The sequence below is a fragment of the Lepus europaeus genome, chromosome 1 (assembly GCF_033115175.1).
Source record: "Lepus europaeus isolate LE1 chromosome 1, mLepTim1.pri, whole genome shotgun sequence".
Taxonomy (NCBI): Eukaryota; Metazoa; Chordata; class Mammalia; order Lagomorpha; family Leporidae; genus Lepus; species Lepus europaeus.
Window position 1 is genome coordinate 15,921,144 of NC_084827.1, and position 22,570 is coordinate 15,943,713.

Consider the following 22,570-nt stretch of genomic DNA (forward strand, 5'->3'; position numbering starts at 1 on the left):
TTTACTTATCATTCTCAGGCTGATGGACTCCTTGGGTAATTTCCTGCTTGGGGATCTTGTGAATCAAACTATAATGAATATTCCTGCATGTGTCTTTGGTAGACATAGCTCTCAAATCTGTTATATGTGATTAGCTGATGAGTTGAGTGACCCTTCTAGTATTTCCCCAGGGAAGGCGTATTGATTCATGCCAGCCCCCAGTCAGCTCTGCATGGGAGGCCCACATCACCGCCTTATGGCTGTGCACTGTCCCTCCCCATCTCCACTTAAGAATTTTTAGTTATGATTCCAGTGACTGCTATGGTGTCCTTTTACCCAGAATTGCAGTCCTGCCAAGTAGGGCTCCAGCGGGTTGTTTCCCGTGAGAGGAGAACTTGAAGAGGTGAGGTGGTACTAGGCGGAGTGGTTGGAAGCCTGGAGTCTTGGCAGACTTGATGTAAGTGGACTGTGTGGCTTTGGGAAGTCACTCAAAAGCAAAGAGGACAACTAGAAGCAGTGGTCAAGGTCACTTGTACCTGAAAGTTCTGCGATTCCTGAGAAAAGAATTGTATTATCCAGACTCGTGATTATTTATTTATATTAAAGGAAGATTATACATATATATACATATATAGTTATATATATATATATATATATATATATAGAGAGAGAGAGAGAGAGAGAGAGAGTCTCACATCTGCTTGTTCACTCTCAAAAAGCCCCTAACAGCCATGGCTGGGCCAGGCTGAAGTCAGGAGCCTGCAGCTCAACCTGGGACTTCCACGTGGGGTGGCAAGGACCCAAGTAGTTGAGCGACCATCTGCTGCCTCCAGGGTGTGCATTAAAAGGAAGCAGGATTGGATGTTGGGTCAGGATTTGAACCCAGGGACTCTGCTACAATACACGGGCATCCCAAACAGCATCTAAACCTCTGTCCACCCCCACACTATTTTGGAACGTGTGAACAAAACAGTTATTCTAGAGTCACCCACATGGGCTACCTCCCAAACTGGGGCAAAAATGGAACCACCCGACAGTGCACGTGGGCGAAGGGCAGTTGTGGAAGATGCGTATGTAGGGGCATTTTCACACTATTAGCATCAATAAACAGGTCTTTCTCTAGCCGTCCAGCATCACAGCACAAGTGCTCTTATAACCTTGATGCATTTCAGGCATTTGTTATTTGGAAGTAAAGAGGCTAACCGCCTGCATTTCAGAAATCTCTCAAGCTCCATGACAGCTAGATATTGTTAAACGGTTAGGAGAAGGTCCCTGTGCTCTCCAATAAAAATGGCTTGAAAATCCATCAAGGCCAGAGAAACCATTCAGGAGGGATGACACACAGAGTGCCTGAGCTTGTTTAAGGAGCAGAGATGAGGGGTGAGTCTCTTCCGACTTGGGCTCTGTTCGTTGGAGATGATCACTCTAAAGCCCACACAAAGGAAATCAAAGGGCCTTGGGAGCCTGGCAGAGCTGGAGTCTGGAAGAGATGGGAGCTCACCGTCACTTCTCCTTCATTGCCCTTACACCCACACTCAGTGTTTCAGCCCCTGTATTTGGATGAACCTAGGATGAGTTGACAAATAAATGGAGTGTCAGGAAAAAAACCGTGAAGAGTGAAAAAGAGGAAACAAAAGCATGATCAGAGAGTGGCCTTTTAGAAGCCTACTATGAGTTTGCTGAGGCTCTGTTCTGGAGTAAACCTGATGCCCCAGGTACCAGGAAATCTTCCCGGTGCACGGCCAAGTTACAATGCATGTGTGAAGTTTGTTTTAGCTGCCGGTGCTAAGCAGAATGGTCACCAGAGCCCATTGTAAGACATGGTGGGGCACAGAGTACAGAATTATCTTTTTAAAGGTTTATTTATTTATTCAAAAGGAAGAATTACAGAGAGGCAGAGAGAGAGGGAGAGGGACAGGGAGGGAGGGAGGGTGAGGGACAGGGAGGGAGGGGGGAGGGAGAGAGAGAGAGAGAATCTTCCATCTGCTGGTTCACTCCTCAGATGCTTGCAACAGCTGGAGCTGGGCTGATTTGAAGCCAGGAGCCAGGAGGCAGGAGCTTCTTCCAGGTCTCTCACATGGGTTCAGGGGTCCAAGGACTTGGGCCATCCTCTACTACTTTCCCAGGTCATAGCAGAGAGCTGGATCGGAAGTGGAGTGGCCAGGACTCGAACCGGGGCCCATATATGATGCTGCTGCAGGCCGGGGCATTACGTGCTATGCCACAGTGCCAGCCCCCAGGGTACAGAATTTACCCTGGATAAGAAATTGGTAGCAACAGACACTGCTGCTCTGCAGGCAGATAGATGGGGAGGGTCCTGAGCAGTGCAGCAACTCTGCCTCATGGTTTTGCTGGAGGCATGGCCAGTGCAGTGGCCAATTCTACTTGAACAGTGAGGGGTACTTAAGGGACACCTTTTGATTTGTGACATAACTGAGGACACTCTCAAAGAAGCTCTGTTTTATTGTACTTAGAAATGCCTTCTGATCATCGCTGACTTGTTTCATGCTATTTTGGGTTTTCAGTCTGTTCAAATGTGCGTCTCAAAATCTTGTATTCAAAATACACCACGTAAGCCCATGGGTGTGTACACACACACATACACATTTCAGAGCTTCACTTTAAAATAAGATTTCACATACAATAACGGGTGGGAAAGGTTTTAACGTTGATGTTCTGTTATGGCTTGTTGACTACTTCTTGGTACATATTTTCAGAATGTCTTCCAATTGATTGCGCTACACATGAAGAAGTTTTCAGTGATTTTAATTGGTTTGCTATAACTATGGCAACTAGATGGCCTAGATTTTCTAGGGTGATGCTGATTTCAAGGACTGATTTTATTGTCTCTACAAGGACACAAATAATGGAGCAGTTGCTCCAGTGTGTAGTTCAGAAAACTCGTGGGTATTCTGAGCTCTGAGTAGGCTCAGGGCGTGGGTTCTGAGTGCTCTCTGGTGCAGCTGACTCGCTGCTTGAACTGTGCTGCACAACCTGAGGAGTCTTCTAGAATAGGCCAGGAATCGGGCTCCTCTTCCTTGGTAGCTCATCATCCCCTGTTAGGGTCTCTCTGCTTTTCTCTCTCTGCCTCGTGCATCTCTCCTCCCCCCGCCCCCCAAGTATGTCAGGGACAGCCAAGCAATGTGTGAAGCAGTGACAGGGAAGCAGTCGCCAGGATTCTGCCTTCTGCAACGTCCAGTTTATATGTGAAAAGTCTGAATGCAAACTTTCTTCCCACCTGGAGACTGTGGGCATTTTTGTTGTTGTTGTTCGAGTGATTCAGAAGCCCAAGCAGACTTTTCCTTCAGAGGGGGAAGGTTATTAGGGATGCTTGGAGTTCTCTCTCCCCTCCTCTCTCTGCCTCCCACTCCCTCATTTTATCCTCGCTCCCTCTTTTTCTCCCCCCACACTTCCTTCCCTCTCTCTCTTTCTCTCTTTCTCTTCGTCTCCCCCTCCCCAAAGGTTTCTCCTGATGGAAGTTAGAAATCTTGCAAAATGAAGGAGTTGGAGGTGATACTGCTTGAGGACAAGCTAAGATTTGTGAAGAACCACCTACAACTTGAAGCCAGCTGCTGATAGCCAATGTTTTCACTTTGAGTCGTGGTTTCCTGGCAGAGAATGAAGAAAGTACATTATTTTGTCGATGCTTGAGTAGGCTCATGTAATAAGAAAATTGTATTTTTATTTGTTTAATATCTTCAAGTGACACATAAAATTGAACATATTTATGGATGCCATGTGACATTTTATATATATATATATATACACTTGATATAAAAAATGTATATATACATGTAACATATATGTGTGTAGCATTCAAATCAGGGTAGCATATATTTCCCCCCATTTATTGTTTCTTTGTGGTAAAATAATTCAAAATCTTTTAGCTTAAATTAAAAAAAATATATTTATTTGATTGGCAGGAAGAGAGAGAGAGAGAGAGAGCGCGCGCTCCCATCTGCTGGATCACTTCCCAAATGCCTGCAATGGCCAGCATTAGGATTGAATAATTCCAGGAGCTTAATCCTGGTCTCTCACGTGAGTGGCAGGAACTCAATTACCTGAGCTATCACTGTTGCCTCCCAGAGTCCGTATTAGCAAGAAACTGGTCAGGGGCTGGCGCCGTGGCTTAACAGGCTAATCCTCCACCTTGCGGCGCCGGCACACTGGGTTCTAGTCCCGGTTGGGGCGCCGGAGTCTATCCCGGTTGCCCCTCTTCCAGGCCAGCTCTCTGCTATGGCCCGGGAAGGCAGTGGAGGATGGCCCAAGTCCTTGGGCCCTGCACCCAATGGGAGACCAGGAGAAGCACCTGGCTCCTGCCTTCGGATCGGCGAGATGTGCCGGCCGCAGCGGCCATTGGAGGGTGAACCAACGGCAAAAAGGAAGACCTTTCTCTCTCTCTCTCTCTCTCACTATCCACTCTGCCTGTCAAAAACAAACAAAAAACAAACAAACAAACAAAAAAAACCAAAAAACTGGTCAGGAGCTGGTGCCAAGAATTGAATCCAACTAAACCTCTAGGCTAAATGTCCACACCCTATTCTAACTTTTGGGAAACATACAGAACACCATCATTATCTATAGTCGTCCTACTGCACCACGGAGGAAGACCATTTAGTAATGTTGTGTGTGCTCCAGGACCGAGGACACTGGGCACACCTGAGGTTCAGGAAGACCTGGTATCCTAAGAGGACCAGCCAGGATAGAGACTGTGGTTGGAAGGTCCTTCTGGGCCACAGGCAACTCTGGAAGCTTCTAGCGTGATGGTTTTTCTCCAGCGCTCCAGTATTTCTGTGATAAGATAATTCTTGAGGGTGTGCTGTGTTCCTGTCTCCCTTTTACTTTTTATTTATTTATTTAATTCATTTGAGGGAGGGAGAGAGAGGGAGTGAGTGAGCGCATCATCTCGGGTTCACTCCCCAGATGCCTGCCGCAGCCGGGGCTGAGCCAGGATGACACCAGGAGCTGGAAACTCAATCAGGTCTCCCATGTGGGTGGTTGAGACCCAACTACTTGAGCCATTACCTGCTGCCTCCGAAGGGTGCACATTATCAGAAAGCAGGAAGCAGAGGCGGAGCCAAGACTCGAACCAGGCACTGTGATATGGGACACAGGTGTCCACATACTGTCTTAACTTAGGCCAAAAGTCCACTCTAGGTTCTGTTATGACTGCCTTATATCTCACTACCTCAAAACTTCTAACAGTTTCTTCCTTTCTACCTTTTTCGAAAATGTACTTTGGGCCAGTGCTGTGGCTCAATAGGCTAATCCTGCAGCGCTGGCACACCAGGTTCTAGTCCTGGTCGGGGCACTGGATTCTGTCCCAGTTGCTCCTCTTCCAGGCCAGCTCTCTGCTGTGGCCCGGGAGTGCAGTGGAGGATGGCCCAAGTCCTTGGCTCCTGCACCCCATGGGAGACCAGGATAAGCACCTGGCTCCTGCCTTTGGATCAGCGCGGTGTGCCTGCCGCAGTGCTCCTGCCGCGGCAGCCATTGGAGGGTGAACCAACAGCGAAGGAAGACCTTTCTCTCTGTCTCTCTCTCACTGTCCACTCTGCCTGTCAAAAAATAAAAAAATAAAAATAAATAAATAAATAAAAGAAAATGTACTTTGTACTTTATTAAGTAGTAAAAGAATGTCTACATTGTTTGGATAATTATACATCATTTAACGGCCATATTAACATATAATTTACATATCATAAAGTTCATCACTTTTAAATGTACAGCCAATGCGTTCTAGTGTATTTATAGAGTTATGCAACTACCACCATAGTCTAATTTTGGGACATTTTTATCAAGCCCTAAAAAAGAAACCTTAGACCAATTAGAAGTCACTCTGTACCTCCTTACCCTCTCCAAATCCAAGTTTAAGCTAGTTTTGCTTTTTATGTATTTGCCTATTCCTCCCCCCCCCCAAAAAAAAAATCTCATATACATGACATCATGCAACAGGAAGTGTTTTGTCTCTGGCTTCATCGTTATTGTAGCATATGTCAGTACTGCTTTCCCTCTTTTTTTTTTTTTTTTTTTTTTTTTTTACAGGCAGAGTTAGACAGTGAGAGAGGGAGACAGAGAGAAAGGTCTTCCTTCCATTGGTTCACCCCACAGATGGCTGCTATGGCCAGCACGCTGCACTGATCTGCAGCAGGAGCCAAGTACTTCCTCCTGGTCTCCCATGCGGGTGCAGGCCCAAGGACCTGAGCCATCCTCCACTGCACTCCCGGGCCACAGCAGAGAGCTGGACTGGAAGAGGAGCAGCTGGGACAGAACCGGCACCCCAACCGGGACTAGAACCCAGGGTGCTGGTGCCACAGGCGGAGGATTAGCCTAGTGAGCCGCGGCGCCAGCCTGCCTTCCTTCTTACTGCCTGATGCTACTATTATATGGATGTGCTGCCTGTTGTTTATTTGTTCATCAGTCAGTGGACATTTGAGTTGTTTTTGATGCTACAAAAAAAACAGAATTGTTTTCTTCACTTAATTTTTGGCTTGTGAACTGCTAGTGTATAGAATAGAACTTAGCCTAGTGGTTAAGACCCCAAGTCCCACTTTGGAGTATCTGGGTTTAATACCCAGCTCCGGCTCCTGACTCCTCTTCCCGCTAACGTGGACTCTGGGAGGCAGTGGCGATAACACAAGTGATTTGGTTTCCACCACCCAAGTGGGAGGCCCAGATTACATTCCTGGCTCCTGGCTTTGGCCCTGTCCTAGTCCCAGAAATTGTGAGCCTTTGGGGGTGAACTGGGAGATAAGACCTCTCTTTATCTCACTGTTTTCCTGTCTCTGTCAAATAAATAAAAATAATTTAAAAAAAGAAATAGACTTATTTTTTAAATGTTGATCTGCTATCCGGCAACCTTTTGGAGCTTTTAAAATTGGTAGTAATTGTGTTTTCTCAATGTAGCCTTATTTATTTGAAAGGCAAAGAGAGACAGATCTCTCCATCTGCTGGTTCACTCTTCAAATGTCCACAAGGATCAGGGCTGTCCAGGCCAAAACCAGGAGCCAGAATCACAATCAAGTCTCCCATGTGGGTGGCAGAGACCTAACTACGGAAGCCATCACCTGCTGTCTCCCAGGACATTCGCAGAAAGCTGGGATTGGGAGTGAGTTGGAACTTGAACCTAGGCACTCTGACACAAGATGTGCGAGTCCCAAGTGGCATTTTTTTTTTTTTGACAGGCAGAGTGGATAGTAAGAGAGAGAGAGACAGAGAGAAAGGTCTTCCTTTTTGCCATTGGTTCACCCTCCAATGGCCGCTGCGGCTGGCACATCTCGCTGATCCGAAGCCGGGAGCCAGGTGCTTCTCCTGGTCTCCCATGGGGTGCAGGGCCCAAGCACTTGGGCCATCCTCCACTGCACTCCGTGGCCATAGTAGAGAGCTGGCCTGGAAGAGGGGCAACCGGGATAGAATCTGGCGCCCCAACCGGGACTAGAACCCGGTGTGCCAGCGCCACTATGCGGAGGATTAGCCTGTTAAGCCACGGCGCCGGCCCCTAGTGGCATCTTGTGCTGCCCCAAATGCCTGTCCCTTTAATGTGCCTTTAGTGGGTTCTTTGGGATTTTTCTACTTATAAGCCATGTCATCTACCAACAGAGAGAGTTTTACTCGTTCCTTTCCAGACTGGATGCCTTTTATTCTTCTTAAAGTTTCTTCTACTTGCACCTATTTACCATGACGTTTCATGGTTCTAACTCGGAATCACAGCTTCTCTTTTTGAATGCTCTTGATATTTCAAGCCTACATTTTAGAAAATGACACACACACAGAGGAAATGGAGAATGACATAGAACATCTGAGAGACTCAAGCACTCATCCTTGTTTTTTTATTTGGGCAAAGGTTTGTTTTCTAGCTCACGGGTCTCTGGCTAGCAGATGCTGTCTCTAGGTTCTGTGGGCATTAAAAAGCTACAGACAGAGAGAAAGGGGGACTCTGGGTACTGGCTGGCTCTGAAGGGATTGTAGGTGTGAGTGGCTTTGAAATTGGCTTGCACAGGCCAGTAGGAGGGAACTTCAAAATGTTCATGGAGAATCGAATTAAATAATGCTGTTTGGTGGAAACATTGTTGTGAAATGTTCACTTTTTTCATGCACACTTTTTTTCATGATACACAGTTCTAAGAACTTTTGGAGGACCTCTTGTATCGTAACAGTAAGCCCTATAATGCTGAAATGGATTGGGAATTCTAAGGTGTTCTTAGATCGTCTGCCTGGTGTGAATACTTACATGCGTTTGTACCATAATAAGAGAAGGTGCCCTTGTACATTCTGATGAGTTTTAGCTTTGATCATCCTTAGCATATTTGGCTGCAAGGACACATTTGTTATTAGCAGGAGACGAATATAGTCACAAGTGCTTCTCCCTTCTCTCTGTTCTCTGGAAGAAACTCTTTATAAATTAGTTGTTTTGGTAAGCATTTGCTGAGAATCTATTTATGTGGAACCTCCAACAGGTGATATGTGTTGGGGTAATAAGTGAGGATGTGTTTCAGGAGAGACAGAGGTCTCAAAGAAACAGAATCTACAATTCTAGAGTTTTAGTTCCTTGTAGAAGATTTTGGTGCTGGCATTGTGGTGTAGCAGGTAAAGCTGCCGCCTTCCACACTGGCATCCCCTATGATTGCTCCAATTCTATTCCAGCTCCCTGCTAATGGCCTGGAAAAGCAGCAGAAGATGGCCCAAGTGTTTGGGCCTCTCATGTAGGGCTCCTGGCTCCGGCTTTGGCTTAGCCCAGCACTGGCCACCTGGGGAAAAAACCAACAGATGGAAGTTCTCTGTCTCTCTCTGTGTCTTTCTTCCCCCCCCCCCCCCCCCGGCAACTCTTTCAAATAAATAAATACAACTTTTTTAAAAAAGAAGAAAGATTTAAACATATTATGTAACTTGAGACCAAGTACACAGTAGCAAATCATCTCAAAACTGCAACATAACAGTGTAATTTGGATTCTATGTGTTGGAAAGCACATGATGATGATAAGATGATGTGATGGAGTCAATACCCATGTAATGGACCAGAGATACAGAAATTAAAGGCATGGTATCTGGCATAGCACCTGGGAAGCCTGTGTCCTAGGTTGGAGTGCCTTACTGGAGTTCTGATTATTTCACTGCCAATTAGCTTCCTGCTGTTGTGGATCCTAAGGCAGAGGGTGACGGCTTGGGTCCTTGGGTCCCTGCCATCCACAGGGGAGACCTGAACTGCGTTCCAGCCCCCTGGCTTGAGCCTAGCCCATCCCTGGCTTTGGCAGGCAAGTGGGAGTGAGCCAGTGGATGGAAGATCTTTCTGTCTCTGTCTTTGCTTCTGCCTTTCAAACAAAGAGAAAATGAATAAATGATAAATTATGATTGTTGATGTCTGACATAAGAGGTGTCATGGCCTGTGTTTATAATGTTGAAAGCGGCCACCTGAAGATAGTGCATATTTTCATTACTTCTGTAAGGAAGTCATGGGGCCGGCGCTGTGCTGCACCAGGTGCTAGTTTGCGTCCTGGCTGCTCCACTTCCAAACAACTCCCTGCTGATGGGCCTGGGAAAGCAGCAGAAGATGACCCAAGTCCTTGGGCCCCTGCACCCATATGGGAGACCTGGAAGAAGCTACTGGCTCCTGGCTTTGGTCTGGCCAAGCCCTGGCCATTGCAGCCATCTGGGGAGTGAACTAGCACATGGAAGACATTTCTCTCTCTCTCTCTCTCTCTCTCTCTCTCTCTCTCTTGCTCTCTCCCTCTACCTCTCTGTAATTCTTGCCTTTCAAATAAATAAATAAATAAATCTTAAAAAAGAACTAGGGTCATATGGCTAATGTGGAGCAAAGTGTTAAGCAAAAAAATCGTAAGGATGTAGGTGGAACCTGAAAATTGTTTACTGGTCTTGTAGAAATGAAATACTCTAGTGAACCAGAAACTTTCCAAGATGGATTCTCTCAGCTTTGCCTGTTGTGGTTTCCATAGTCTCACTAACTTATACTATTCTTCTCTTGATAACTGTGTTATGGTCCAAGGTATATAACGGAAGTGGAAGGAGACACAAACTTGGAAAGCGAACTCCCTATAGGGAGTATAATGTACTTTTCGTGTTTTCTCATTTGTAGATTTTGTAACGACAGTATTTAAGCTTTCTCTTTACAAGAAGAAATCAAACATCTACATGGTTTATGAAATGGGGGTACAGGACAAATGCATTTTTTTTTAATGATTCAGACTAAAATAATGAGCTGCTAACTCCTACTGCAGGGGTTTGTATTTACAGGAAGCCCATTAACCTGAGATCCGTGAAGAACGAGCTTGCGTCGTTGACTTCACTCTGCCGTTTTCAGGTAACGTCTTCAAAGCATGCTTGAGCCATGATTGCACTTCTTCCAAGCTGCCCAGTGAGCAACCCCTTCTGGAGGGAAAGACTACAACTCCCAGCATGCCTTGCGTTCTCCGGGACGAGGCAAGAGAGTCCCACCACCCCGCGTGCCAGATAGGGACTACAATTCCCACTTCACCCGGGAGCTCCGGAAGCCTTGTCAAACAGCACCTGTTGCCATAGCATCCGGGTCCAGGCCAGCCAATTCCAGCACCCTCCGCCGAGTGGAGGCGGGCCCTTCGCGGCTCTGACCAATCGGAGGTGTAGCTGTTTCGGCACGTGACCGGAGGAGGCGGGAACTCAGACCGGCGCCTTCTCCTTGCTCCTCGGGGTCGTGGCCTTGCTCCCGTGCAGCCCGGGAAGGGTCCCGGCACGTTGGCGCGCGTGTGCGTGGAGTTGTGAGGTGCCCGTGGTCCGTGCTGGATCCGTGCAGGAGCGGAGGCAGGAGCCATGGGCGGGACCGCCAGCACCCGCCGGGTCACCTTCGAGGCGGACGAGAATGAGAACATCACCGTGGTGAAGGGCATCCGGGTGAGTTCCGGCGGGCGGGCGGCCCACGGCTCGGACCCCTGCCCTGCGTTTCCTGGACCCGCTCGGCTGCCCGCTGCTCGGACCCGCAGCCGGGCCTTCCCTGGGCCTCACCGGCCCGAAGCCGGCCCGGGGGAGGATGCGGGAGTCTGACTTCTCGGGGCGTTCGTGCAGAGGCCCTGGGCCGGCTGCCCCGAGACCCTCCTCCGGCCTTGCCCTGCTCGCCGCCCCTCGCCGCACTGTGCCGTGGGCCCGGTGTCACTCCCCTGGGCTCGGGGCCCGCAGCTCGCTCTCCCGCGGGCACAGGCCACCTCCCCGGGTGTGCTGACGCCGCCCGCCTTGCCTGCCTCGGCTTCCAGTCCTTGAGCGCGCTCCCCCCGGGGCCACCCCTTGCCCTGGCTCCCGCACACGCTGCCCTCGCCGCTTCCCCTTCTCTCGGTCTCTGCGCTTTCCCGGGCGCGGGCTCTGTGACCTGTGGCTCCCAGGACTGGTGCCTGCCGGCCGGGTCCTGGCTGGGCTAGGCCTGCGGGGTTTCAGAGCTCTGAGAGGTGGCAGCGAGTTCTCTTAGGCCCTCTCCACGTACTTGGTGCCTGAACTCAAACTTGACTTTCTCCAGGGAGTCAGCACACCGACTTCAGTTAACACGCTCTCTGCTGCAAGGACCAGCCAGCACCCAGGAAATAAAGCCATGTGGACTTCATTCGGGGTGTCTTACGATACTTTATATTTTCCCTACCCTGCTAGCACACAACCAGTCTCAATGAATGTATTTACTGTTGTGTTACCGGGGAAATAAAACTTACTAACTACACACAGCGTGGAAAAGCTTTCTCTTCTGAAACTGTTAACCTTGAGAAGAACTTATTAAAGTGTTCTGTGTAGAAACTGAGACTGGTGAACTCTTTTTGGTCTGTGACCAAGGTTTCTGGATTGATTAACAATAGTGCTGCATTTTGCAACACAGCATCCGAGGCTGCATTCTTGTGTTCTTTGTGGTTTAGTTGCTGCTCCTTGGAGTAAAATGAAAAGGATTGGAAACTTGGATTTATGCAGAGATTTAAAAAAAAAAAAATCTTGCCTTTAGGCTGTGGGTGTTCCGCAGCACCGCAGGGTGAAAACGGAAAGGCAGCGCAAGATAAATTTTAGGTGAGAAGACTTTGGTTAGGAAAATGTGTGTCACTCTCTAACACAGACACAGGGTGACCGCAGACAGAACTGGCGGGGAATCTGGCCACAGCTCAGAGATGCCTAGCAAGTATGAAGATCGAGTAAGGTGGCAGTGGGGATGTGTACTCTCCTGAAATGGAAGGGTGCTCTAAAAATCTGCGTTTCAGAACTTGAAGAAGTATCTTGGATAGAAAACTTAACGAGAGCAGTCTTCAGTTTTTTCTTTTTCCTTCTCCAATATTACGTTTGATGTTTGCTCCTTCAATTCGAGCTCACGCAATGCTCCTTGCGACCTCTCTGTGTTTTTTCATAGCACGCCCTTCACCTAGATGCCCTTACACTGTTCGCTGTGGCGTCCAGTGCTTCTGCTGCAGGGCCGGTTGGTGGTCTCTGGGCTTCGGTTTCCTCACCTGTAAGAGGATGGGGCAGGGTCTCAGATCTCTGATAGTCTGAAATTCTGTGAGCCTCGTGCCACTGTCCGTGTCCTGTGGCCTTGCTCAGCTCTGTGCAGTTTCCTCTGCAAATGACACGCAGTGGAATTGAGTACCGAGAGGTCACTCCGATTTCTTTGAGGTCGTTGTCAGAAGGGTGCCAACTTAGAGTTAAATAGCCTTCAGTTTAAATCTTGGGTCAGGTATTTATTAGCCTGTGACCTTGGACAAGGCACGTGTCTGATCATATTTGCTATCCTTAAAGGGGAACATGGTTGCTTCTGTCGTCTTGTGCTGGGAGGATGAGGTAAGCTCTTGACTACTTCTGGTCTTCTGTAGGTTTTATAAAAGGCAGCCATCACAGCTCACTTAGCTAATCCTCTGCCTGCAGTGCCGGCACCCTGGGTTCTAGTCCCGGTCGGGGCGCCAGATTCTGTCCCGGTTGCTCCCCTTCCAGGCCAGCTCTCTGCTGTGGCCCGGGAGTGCAGTGGAGGATGGCCCAAGTGCTTGGGTCCTGCACCCACATGGGAGACCAGGAGGAGGCACCTGGCTCCTGCCTTCAGATCGGTGCAGTGCACCGGCCGTGGCAGCCATTTGGGGGGCGAACCAACGGAAGGAAGACCTTTCTGTCTTTCTCTCTCACAGTCTAACTCTGGCTGTCAAAGAAAAAAAAAAAAGGCAGCCATCATTTCACAGGTAGAAGCCTGGGATTCTGTGTTATAGTGGAAAGAGAATACGATGGAGGAAAGCAGACCTGAGCTTGGATCCTAGCTCCGCCTCTCAGAGGCTGGGTGGCTCTGGACAAGGCACTTTTGATTGTAAATCTAGATCTTGCCGCTTGTCTGAGGATTTGACATCATGTATGTGAGCATCTGACAGTGCCTTGTGGCTGTCAGGAGAACCGTTGAGGGAATGGCTACATTAACTTATGCAAACTTAGGTAAGACATGTACGTGTGAGTGGACTGGGAAGTGAGTTGCTGCCTTCTGTCTGTCGCCTGTGTGCTTTTTGTGTAGGTATTTGGTAGGTTTTCTTTCTAGTTAATTTTTACGTCTTTCTTGGCTTGAAGCAGTCATCTAGTTTCCCTCTGAGGCGTGGGGAAGGGTAAGAAACAGCAGTCTCTGGATTCAACTCAAGTGGTTTTGGTTGGTTTCAGTGTGGGGCCAACAAGGCCCTGTTTCCCTTTTGAGTTGCAGGTGGATTAGCTGAACTTGGCTGGTGCAAATTCTGCAAACCTGCCTAGTTGTCGAAGTCAGAGTGTCCCAGCACATCCTCAGGAGCGAGTCACTTGGAAAACTAGTTCTGTGTTCTGTTCCCCTGGGCAGGGCAGGAATTTAATTTTTCATATTTCACAAAGAATGACATTTAGTGAGCAACGTAAGACTTTTGATAACTAGGCCGAGTATATTAATAGATCTTGTTTTCGTGTATTTATTAGTAATCAAAGGATTTAACTACAGTTTAAAGCTCCCTCTCACCTACATCGTGTTACTTTTGTGGTATTTATAGTTTTTTTTTTTTCCCTTTATCATTAGTAATTGATAGTTTTTTTTTCTCTCCTCCTATATTCTTATACCTGATTCCAACTTCAAACCTGAAGCTATTTGTATGGGTTGGATGAAAGGCCACCCTCTTGCCTTGCTCTCCTCCCCGAATCTAAAATAAATTTCTAGTGAAAGAAAGACCCAGCACTTGCATTACTCCTATTACATGTGCTTAATGGGATTTTTGTGAGCTCCTGCTGGGCCTGCTTGGAACGTGTGCTTTTGACTCAATCGTTCACAAGTTTATCTGAAACATCAAAGCTGTGAGTGAACTCTTCTAGAGCAAATGTCAACTTCAATGAGTATCATTTTCAAAGTAATATTTATCATGCTTTCCAGGCATAAACAAGGCTCTGCAGCCGGCCTTGACGTTGCAAGCTGAAGTTCACAGGAGCCAGTGACAGCAGTACGGATGCTAGTGTGGAGCACAGCTCGGCTTTGGGACGTGTTGGCAGTTGAGAGCCCTTAAAGAGGCTACTTCATGTAGGCTACTCAGGAAGATTCTGGAGAGAGCATGTTAGCAGAGTATGAATTCAGCTACCCAGTGGGTAACTGAATAGTAGATGATTTGTTCATTTCAGCTTTAGATGCTGTGGATCTTTTGGGCCGGGTAGCAGTAAGCCTCCTGGGATTTCATAAAGCAAGAAGTTCATGGTTTCTGTTAGTGACAATGCAAAGAAACACAAATGACAAATTATAAATCTAAGCCAGGAATTGCATACCGTACATGTATAGCATTCCCTCCGACTCCCTGTGCCCTTAAAGTAGTTTTTGGAGCCTCTTTGTTAAAACGGTAGTTGAAAAGCAAGCCAGTGCTGTCACAGAAGATGACCTGGTGGTGCGAAAGGAGGTGGGTCAGCATTCGTGAATCAGTTTGGTAAAACACATCTGGAAGGAGATGAGAAAAGCTGGGTCTCGTTGGTGTCTGTCCCCTCTTAGAGAAGGGCGACGGAAGCCCTGTTCCTGGGAGCAGAGTACTTTATCTGTGTCTCTCTCACTCGGTCTCCCATTTCTGAACAAATACTGGGCTCTGGGTTGGTGCGTGATGTGTTTTTGCTAATGCTGGATGAGACCAGACAAGGTGGGTGGGAAGCAAGGAGTGGGAAGCCTGGAAGATAACGCACAGCCTCTTGTCTGGCGTGCACTGGCGTGGTGAGTAGTAAATTTATTCTTGGCAAGCTCCATGTGCTTAAATTGGTCTTCAGGAGCGACAGGGAAAAGGTGGAGTATGAGAGACAGCGGGCCGAGTGTTGCAGGCCTGGCTCTCCTGATGGTTCCTTGTATTAGGACAGAGATGCTTGAATGGCTTTTAGTTTGTGACCTTTTAGACACTGTAAGCCGTGGGCTGCACAGAACCATGCACTCCGCCAACGATCCTGCAGGGACGGCTGCGTCCATGGCGCTGTGGGTGTAGTTCCCAGTGTGTGTGCGTGTGTGTGTGGTCAGGATTTTCACCATTCTTTATTAATTTCTGTATGGGGTACTTGGTAGAGTCCAGAGATGGCTGGAATGCATGTGTGGTAGGAATGGCTCAGTAAATACGAGAAGTGCCTGCTTGGGAAAGAGCTGTTTGCTGAAGAAGTTGCTCGCACAGAGGCCTGTGTTGTACCTGTGACTCCGCTACCCCTCTTTTGGGTCAGTTTTCATCACGAGAAAGTTTCACAGCCACAGAGTGTGTGTGTAACCCAGGCCCAGCGTCTCAGAATCTCATCAGCTGCCTTGCAGGTGCATGCTCCTGTCCGACGTTAGGGGAGCGTGTAGGTCTGAACTTCCTACTGCAGCTGGGACGGCGGCCCAGAGAGCCTTCGGTTCAGATATCAGTGGCGGCAGCACGACTGTCGCTGGGAACAGATGGGGATAGGGTGACAGAGCTTGGAGCCAGCAGAGTGGCCCCTGCGGGCTGCCACGGGTGCCCCTTTGGAAGGGCGTAAGGAAGCAGTTGTCGAAAGATTGTAAGAACAAAAGGAGGCTGGCACGCAGGCGGTCCCACAGTACTTTTCCTTTGTGCTGCTGTGGCCAGGAGCACGGTGCTTATCCATCCCAAGACCTGGCTGGGAAATGTTCTGCATTGAGGTCAGGATTTGATAGTAAGTTGCAACTTTTCAGCATTCAGAGAAGCCACAGAAAGAAACAAGTAGCGAGTAGGTGGAAAGGCCTATTGTGCGATTCCCCCTAAGGAGCAGAGAGAGAACGGAGCTGCTTCGGTACATTGTGCTGGCCGTGGCTGTAGGCCCAGCCCTGCTGCAGTCAGTGGGGAAGGGACCAAGATGAAATGAGAGTCCGTCAGCCATAGTCCTTGTGGCTGGAGCCGTAGGGGTGATATCTTGGCCAAATATTTATGTAGCACATTGTAGTTACAGCACAAACTGTCGTCCCTTTCAGAACCTCAGGGGTAAATACCATGCTCATTTTTTTAAATGAGGAAGGTGAGGGCCCTAGAGGCTGCATAGTCAATGCGATGCCAGGGCTTTGTGTAGTCGTTTTGAAAGCAGCAGTACATTGTAGCAAGGTAAGACTTTTGATGAGCAGTGGATGGAGGGCGGGGGTCAATGAGTTTGCCCTAGCAGTTAAGGTGCTATTTGGGATGCCTGCATCCCATATCAGAGTGCCCGGGTCCTAGTCCTTCACTCCAATTCCAACTTCCTGCTTGTAGACACCCTGGGAGGCAGCGGGTGATGGCTCAAGTGCCTGGGGTCCTTGCCGCCCACGTGGGAGACCTGGATTGAATTCCTGGCTTCTTGCCTGTCCCTGCTCTAGCTATTGTGGCCATTTGGGCGGTGAATTTCTGTGTCTCCATCTCTCTCTACCTCTCCAATAAATAACTAAAAATAAAAGTTCTCATAAATTAAAGGAGCATATGAACTGTAGATGATCAAGGAGAGTCTTCCTTTAAAAAGATGGCTTATCTCACATAGAGGAAATTTTATAGCTAACACTTGATTTTTAGCAAACACATTTGCTTTCTAATTAGGTGGAATATATTTTTAGTGCCGTTGTACTTATTTGACTTGGATCTCAAATGTAGAAATAGAAATTAAAATATAAAAATTTTATATATAAAAGCCTTAAAAGCTGCCTTAGCTTATATATTAGCTTATTCACATAGTCACATTGGCTATCTAATGGTATATATTGTATGTATGGTAATATGTAATGTGTAATGCTATATAGTGTAATATACCATATATGTATTATATAGAGTGGAGCTGCTGTGGCAGTGCTGCAGGGTAAGCTGCCGCCTGGGACATCCATATCCCGCGTTGGAGCTCTGGCTCAAGTTCCAGCTGCTCTGCTGCAGCCGCACTTCCTGCTGAGGTGCCTGGGAAGGCAGCAGAAGATGGCCCAAGTCCTTGGGTCCCTGCCAGCCACTTGGGAGACCCAGATGCAGTTCCAGTCTCCTGGCTTTGGCCTGACCCAGTCTGCTATTGTGGCCATTTGGAGAGTGAACCAGCCTACGGAAGCCCGCTCACTTGCTCTTTTTCTCTGTCTCACTTTGCCTTTCAAATAAATATTTTACAATATGTGTAGAACGTCGCGTGTATAAACGAGCTTTACACATCAGTTAAAGCAGCTCTAAGATTGTACTAGTGAAGGCTCATTTTATCTGCTGGTAAGTCAGGGCCATGTTTTTGTCGCACGCAGGGGACTGAAAGAGAGTACTTTAATGCCGGAGAGCTTAGACCGGAGTTTGGGGCTGCCACTTCTGGTTTCTGTGCAGCCAGGAACTGGATGGTGTTACTCAGGGGCTCTGTTTCTCATCTGTAAGTTTGGGAGACTGGGCTCCATCTCCTGAGCTGTGGTTCAGCTTTGCAAATGAGCTCCAGCCATACCCCAGTGGCTACGGTCAGATGCTGCTGGCCCTGAGATCTTCACATAGAAATCCCTTGATGCTCACTTCCCTTACTTCTGCTTGTCTTCCAAGTATGGACTCATGGGTTTTCCCTTCAAAGGGTACAACTTCTGAAATGTGGTCTTCCTCTTTGCCTTGTAACCACCACTCTGGTTTGGCTCTGAGACAGGAGTAACTTGAGGCACAGGCTGTTCACTGATGGATCCTTGGGGCTTTCCTTAGCGCTGGGCTTAGTCAGCCTGTGTTGAGTGGATGACTCATTAACATGTTCGGTCCTCAGCAATCTCCTGGAAAGACAAACATGGAAGGACAAATACTCTCTCGCTGGAGCATTTAGAGGCTTGTGCAAGGTGCAGTGGGCACAAGGAAGGGTAGCCGTAGGTAGGCACTGTTGGAATAGTCACTGAAGTCTTGTGGATGTGTGAGCTGGATCTTAAAAGGAACTGGGAGAGAAAGCAATGTAAGCATGGGTCCAAGCAAAGAGATGGTAACAAACCAGTTTAGCCACATATGAGGATCAAACAGGGTATGGCGTTTAATCGGAGATCGGAGAGTTAGACCATCCCGAAAGTGGTGAAGAAGTTGTGCATGCCATGAAGGTATTTTAGGCTTCCCTGTCATCGTAACCATCGAAGGATTTGAAGCCTGGGGTTACCATGATCAGTCTTGTGTTTTGGGAGGATTATTTTAGGTACCATGAATTAGGGCTGGAGAAATTGGATGGGACAGGAGATGAGGGGTTCATTAAATATTTAGAAGTTGAGAAAGTTAGGCTGAGAAAATGAGGGAGAGAGAAGGGTTGAGGACAGGTACTATGTCCTGATTAAGAAGCTGAGTGGAGGTGATATTAGGCAAGGAAAGCAGGGGGAAGAAGAGATTTTTGACGAACAGGAGTGTTGGACACGTTGGGTCTAAGGTGCTTGTGGCCTAAGGCATGTGTAGGGAACGTTTTTTCCTGCCAAGGGCTATTAGGATATTGAAAACATCATTTGCAGACCATACAAAATGATCAAATTAAAAGTTAGCCTGGTATAGACTTGCTGAATTTTGAATCCTGCTTGCGGTTACCTTGGCAGAGCTAGTCCCCATAATGTCTTCTACTGCCTCCAGGATGGCGTTCCCCACCCGTGATCTGAGGGAAGGTGTCCACTGGGCAGTTCAGTTTGGGTTCCTGACTTTGAGGTCTTGGGTTGGAGATCATGGATTTAGAGTTTATGAATCCAGCAACAGTATTTCAAAATCAGGGGTGAGAGGGGAGTTTGAAGAGTGCATGGAATGAGGAGCAAGTAAGGGCAAAGAACAGATTGTGAGGCCTTTTAGCATTTACAGGTAGACATTAGACTCACCCAGAGTCTTCGAGAGAACTAGGACAGGGCAGGTCCCAGATGCCCAGTGAGAGTTCCCGGAAGGGGCGGAGCCAAAGGTGTTAGGTGCTAACGGAAGTGAGGTCTTTATACATGTAAAATGTTTATGTGAATACACAAGGTTATTTGGCCATTGGTGACTGTTGCTAGAGCACTTCACTGCTCTGGGGTAAAGCCAGACAGTGGACAGTCCAGAAAATGGACCTTGGAAGACCGTCAGCCAGCTACTTGACTGCAAACCCCAGGGTCCTTGGTGACTCCTGTTTCTGTCCCACATCTGGAGAGACAGGAGAGTGATAATGAAGAGGGATGATGGAGGGTGACCTCGAGACTCACCCTCCCCTGGGTGTGAGTCCTGACTGTGCTGTTGAAGCTGTGTGGTCCAGGGAAAATCACTCTGGCTGCCTGGGCTTCCATTTCCTGCTCTAATGTCGAGGGAGTGGTAGTCTCTGTCTCACTGGCACGTTAAGGGTTAAATAGTCAAGTGCTTGGCTCAGTGTTGTGCCTGACCCACAGCAAGTCCTGGGTGGATGTTAGCCATTTGGAATCCTCAATAGTTTTTCAGTGGATTCTCGCCTGGATTACCACTGTAGGTTTTCAAAAAAAAAAAGAACAACTTCATTGTGGAGTAGTTTGCATGCCGCGAAGTTCACCTGCTCGTTTTTTTTTTTAAGTGTACCATTAACAAGTTTTAATAAGTTAAACGTTTTATACAGCCGGCACTAAAACCCAGTTTCAGTTTGATTACCCCAGCAGGATCTCTCATGCCCGTTGATAGAGTTAATTCTGATTCCAGCCCTAGCTATGTGTAACTACTTGTCTACTCTGTCTCAATAAAGTTATCTCTTCTGGACTTCTGTATGAATAGAATCACATAATATGTAGCCTTTTGCTGGTGGCTTCTTTTACTTAGCTTAATGATTTTCAGATCCAACCATGCTGTATATTTTTGTATCAGAATTCCCTTTTCCTGTTACTAATTTGTATTCTGTTATAAGGATACATAGTGTTTGTCCATTAGACAGACATTTGTTTGTTTCCACTCCTGCTAATATGAATAATGCCGCTATGAGCATTGCGGTGAAAGTCTTTGTATAGACATATGCTTAATAGCTCCTTAATCGATCCTTGGGCCTCCTTCAGGGGTTTGACTTCTGTTCTCGTCTCTCTCCAATCTGCTCCCTGCACTGCAGCCAGCGTGAGCTTCCCGAAATGCAAATCCTGGGGTATGTCATTTCTCTGCCTAAGATCCTTAAATAGTGCCCAGTTGTCCTGGGGATTAAGTTCAGGGTCTTTAGATTGAAGAGTTTACTGTGAGTCTTTGAAATCTGAACTCTCCGCCTTCTCTCTCCATGAGGCCTCCTCTGTACTTTCACAGTTCAGCCCATCTGTGGTTCTTCTGTTCCTTCGCTGTTGTTTCATTCATTTATTTAGCCATTCGTTGTCAACCAGGGTTAGATTATTGCATTCTGGGAATATGGTTTCAGGACAGCTGTATCCTGGCTTTCAGCAGTATCAGCTGAAAGTCCTATGAAGACAGTGAGAAAGGAGATGATGGTAACCGTGGGGCTGGTGACTCTAGCTCCCGGCCTGAGTGTTCCCCAGGGCTCCCCCTAGTTGCCAGCTTCCTTCTTGATGTCTCTGCTTGGATGTCTAATGGAAGCAAATCCCTTCTTCTACCTTCACTTAATGTTCCTCATCCTGAACCCTCTTATCCCTGTCTTCCTAACTTATCTCTTTCCCTTATAAGTGGTTCCATCCTTGGGCTTCCCCCTGCCCCACGCTCAGCCTGGCTAGCTGTACTGCCCATTGTGCCATCCATCTACTCCATTCCAGGCCTACTCAAGCGGCGCCCTTCATGTCGTATTTAAATGCCCATTGGTTGTCTGTTTATTCCACTACGTGTTAAGCAGCTTGATGGTTTTGAATTCTCCCAAGTCTGGGCTACTTCCTGAGCAGTTGTATGTGGTTAGTTTTGAACTGGAGGGTGGGCTGGGAGAGGAAGGAGCACTGTTTTCTTTGGGATCAGAGGGAAAGAAGGTGCTAAGGCCTGTTAATGCAAAACAGCTTACGTTTTCTCGGAGGTTACACTCCAGTGTGAAACGAGAGGTTGTTATAATGGGCAGTTAGTGCATTAGAAAAGTAGTATGGTGGGGTGCATCCGGAAATCTTTTTTTTTTTTTTTTTGACAGCAGAGTGGATAGTGAGAGAGACAGAGAGAAAGGTCTTCCTTTTTGCCGTTGGTTCACCCTCCAATGGCCACTGCGGCCGGCGCACCGCGCTGATCCGAAGCCAGGAGCCAGGTGCTTCTCCTGGTCTCCCATGCGGGTGCAGGGCCCAGGGACTTGGGCCATCCTCCACTGCCTTCCCGGGCCATAGCAGAGAGCTGGCCTGGAAGAGGGGCAACCGGGACAGAATCCAGTGCCCCAACCGGGACTAGAACCCCGTGTGCCGGTGCCGCAAGGCGGAGGATTAGCCTGTTAAGCCACGGTGTCGGCCATCCTGAAATCTGACAGCCGTTCTTCCTTGCTCCTTAGAGACAGCCTAATTTCTTCAGGCCGTTCGTTACACATATCGATATGGATGACCAACTTACATGGGTGTTATTGCACTGGTTTTTTTTTTCTTGTTCCTTCATAATTGATTTCATTTTGATGTTGCTTTTTCAGCTCTCGGAAAATGTGATTGATCGAATGAAGGAATCCTCTCCATCTGGTTCCAGGTCTCAGCGGCATTCTGGTGTTTATGGAGCCTCAGGTATTGCAGAATTTTAATTTTTGCGTTTTAAGTAGAAAAATCAGAGGAGGAAAAAAAAAGCGCACTCATTAGTCATGTTCTCCTGTACTTCTGCCTTTGTTATTTGGGTATTCAGCTTTCTGTAGGGAGCCCTGGGATTCAGTATCGGGGTTGATTTTCCAATGTTACGTGCTAACAATCAATCAACGTTCAAATAGTCTTTGGAGACTTTGATTTTTCATTCCCATTCCTGAACCCTCTCCTAGGCTTTGGAAAGTTATTTGATGTTTTGGTGTGTGTGTGTGTGTGTGTAAAATTGATTGTTTATGAGATATTGGAGATTTAGGAGTCAATATTTGTAAAATACTTTGGACTTAGAACATACTGGCTTACTGTTTGCAAATTGTAAATTAGTTCAAGTAAATTTATTTTCTAATAATTTCTCCTAAGTCTGTGAAAGATTTAGTTTGTCAAAACCAATCTTAGTTATTGGTAGAAAAAATGGTGTTAACTGAAACCTACAGCGTCAGTTTATCCGTAGGTCCTGCTGGGTAAGAAAGAGATGGGAGACTTCATACAATTTCGCCTCTCCTGCTCCACCCCTCGACTCATCCAACAAATACT

At 47.5% G+C, this 22,570-nt stretch overlaps 1 protein-coding gene across 1 annotated transcript in view; it reads left to right on the top strand.

The window, feature by feature from the left end:
* Window positions 1–10,624: 10,624 nt before the first annotated feature.
* CHCHD3 (coiled-coil-helix-coiled-coil-helix domain containing 3) overlaps window positions 10,625–22,570 on the top strand; it is a 282,290-nt gene continuing 270,344 nt past the window's right edge. The window contains exons 1-2 of the mRNA XM_062198182.1: window positions 10,625–10,857; window positions 21,880–21,967. Of these exons, the coding sequence (XP_062054166.1) occupies window positions 10,777–10,857; window positions 21,880–21,967 (169 nt within the window). The 5' untranslated portion in view covers window positions 10,625–10,776. The remainder of the gene's footprint in view (window positions 10,858–21,879; window positions 21,968–22,570) is intronic.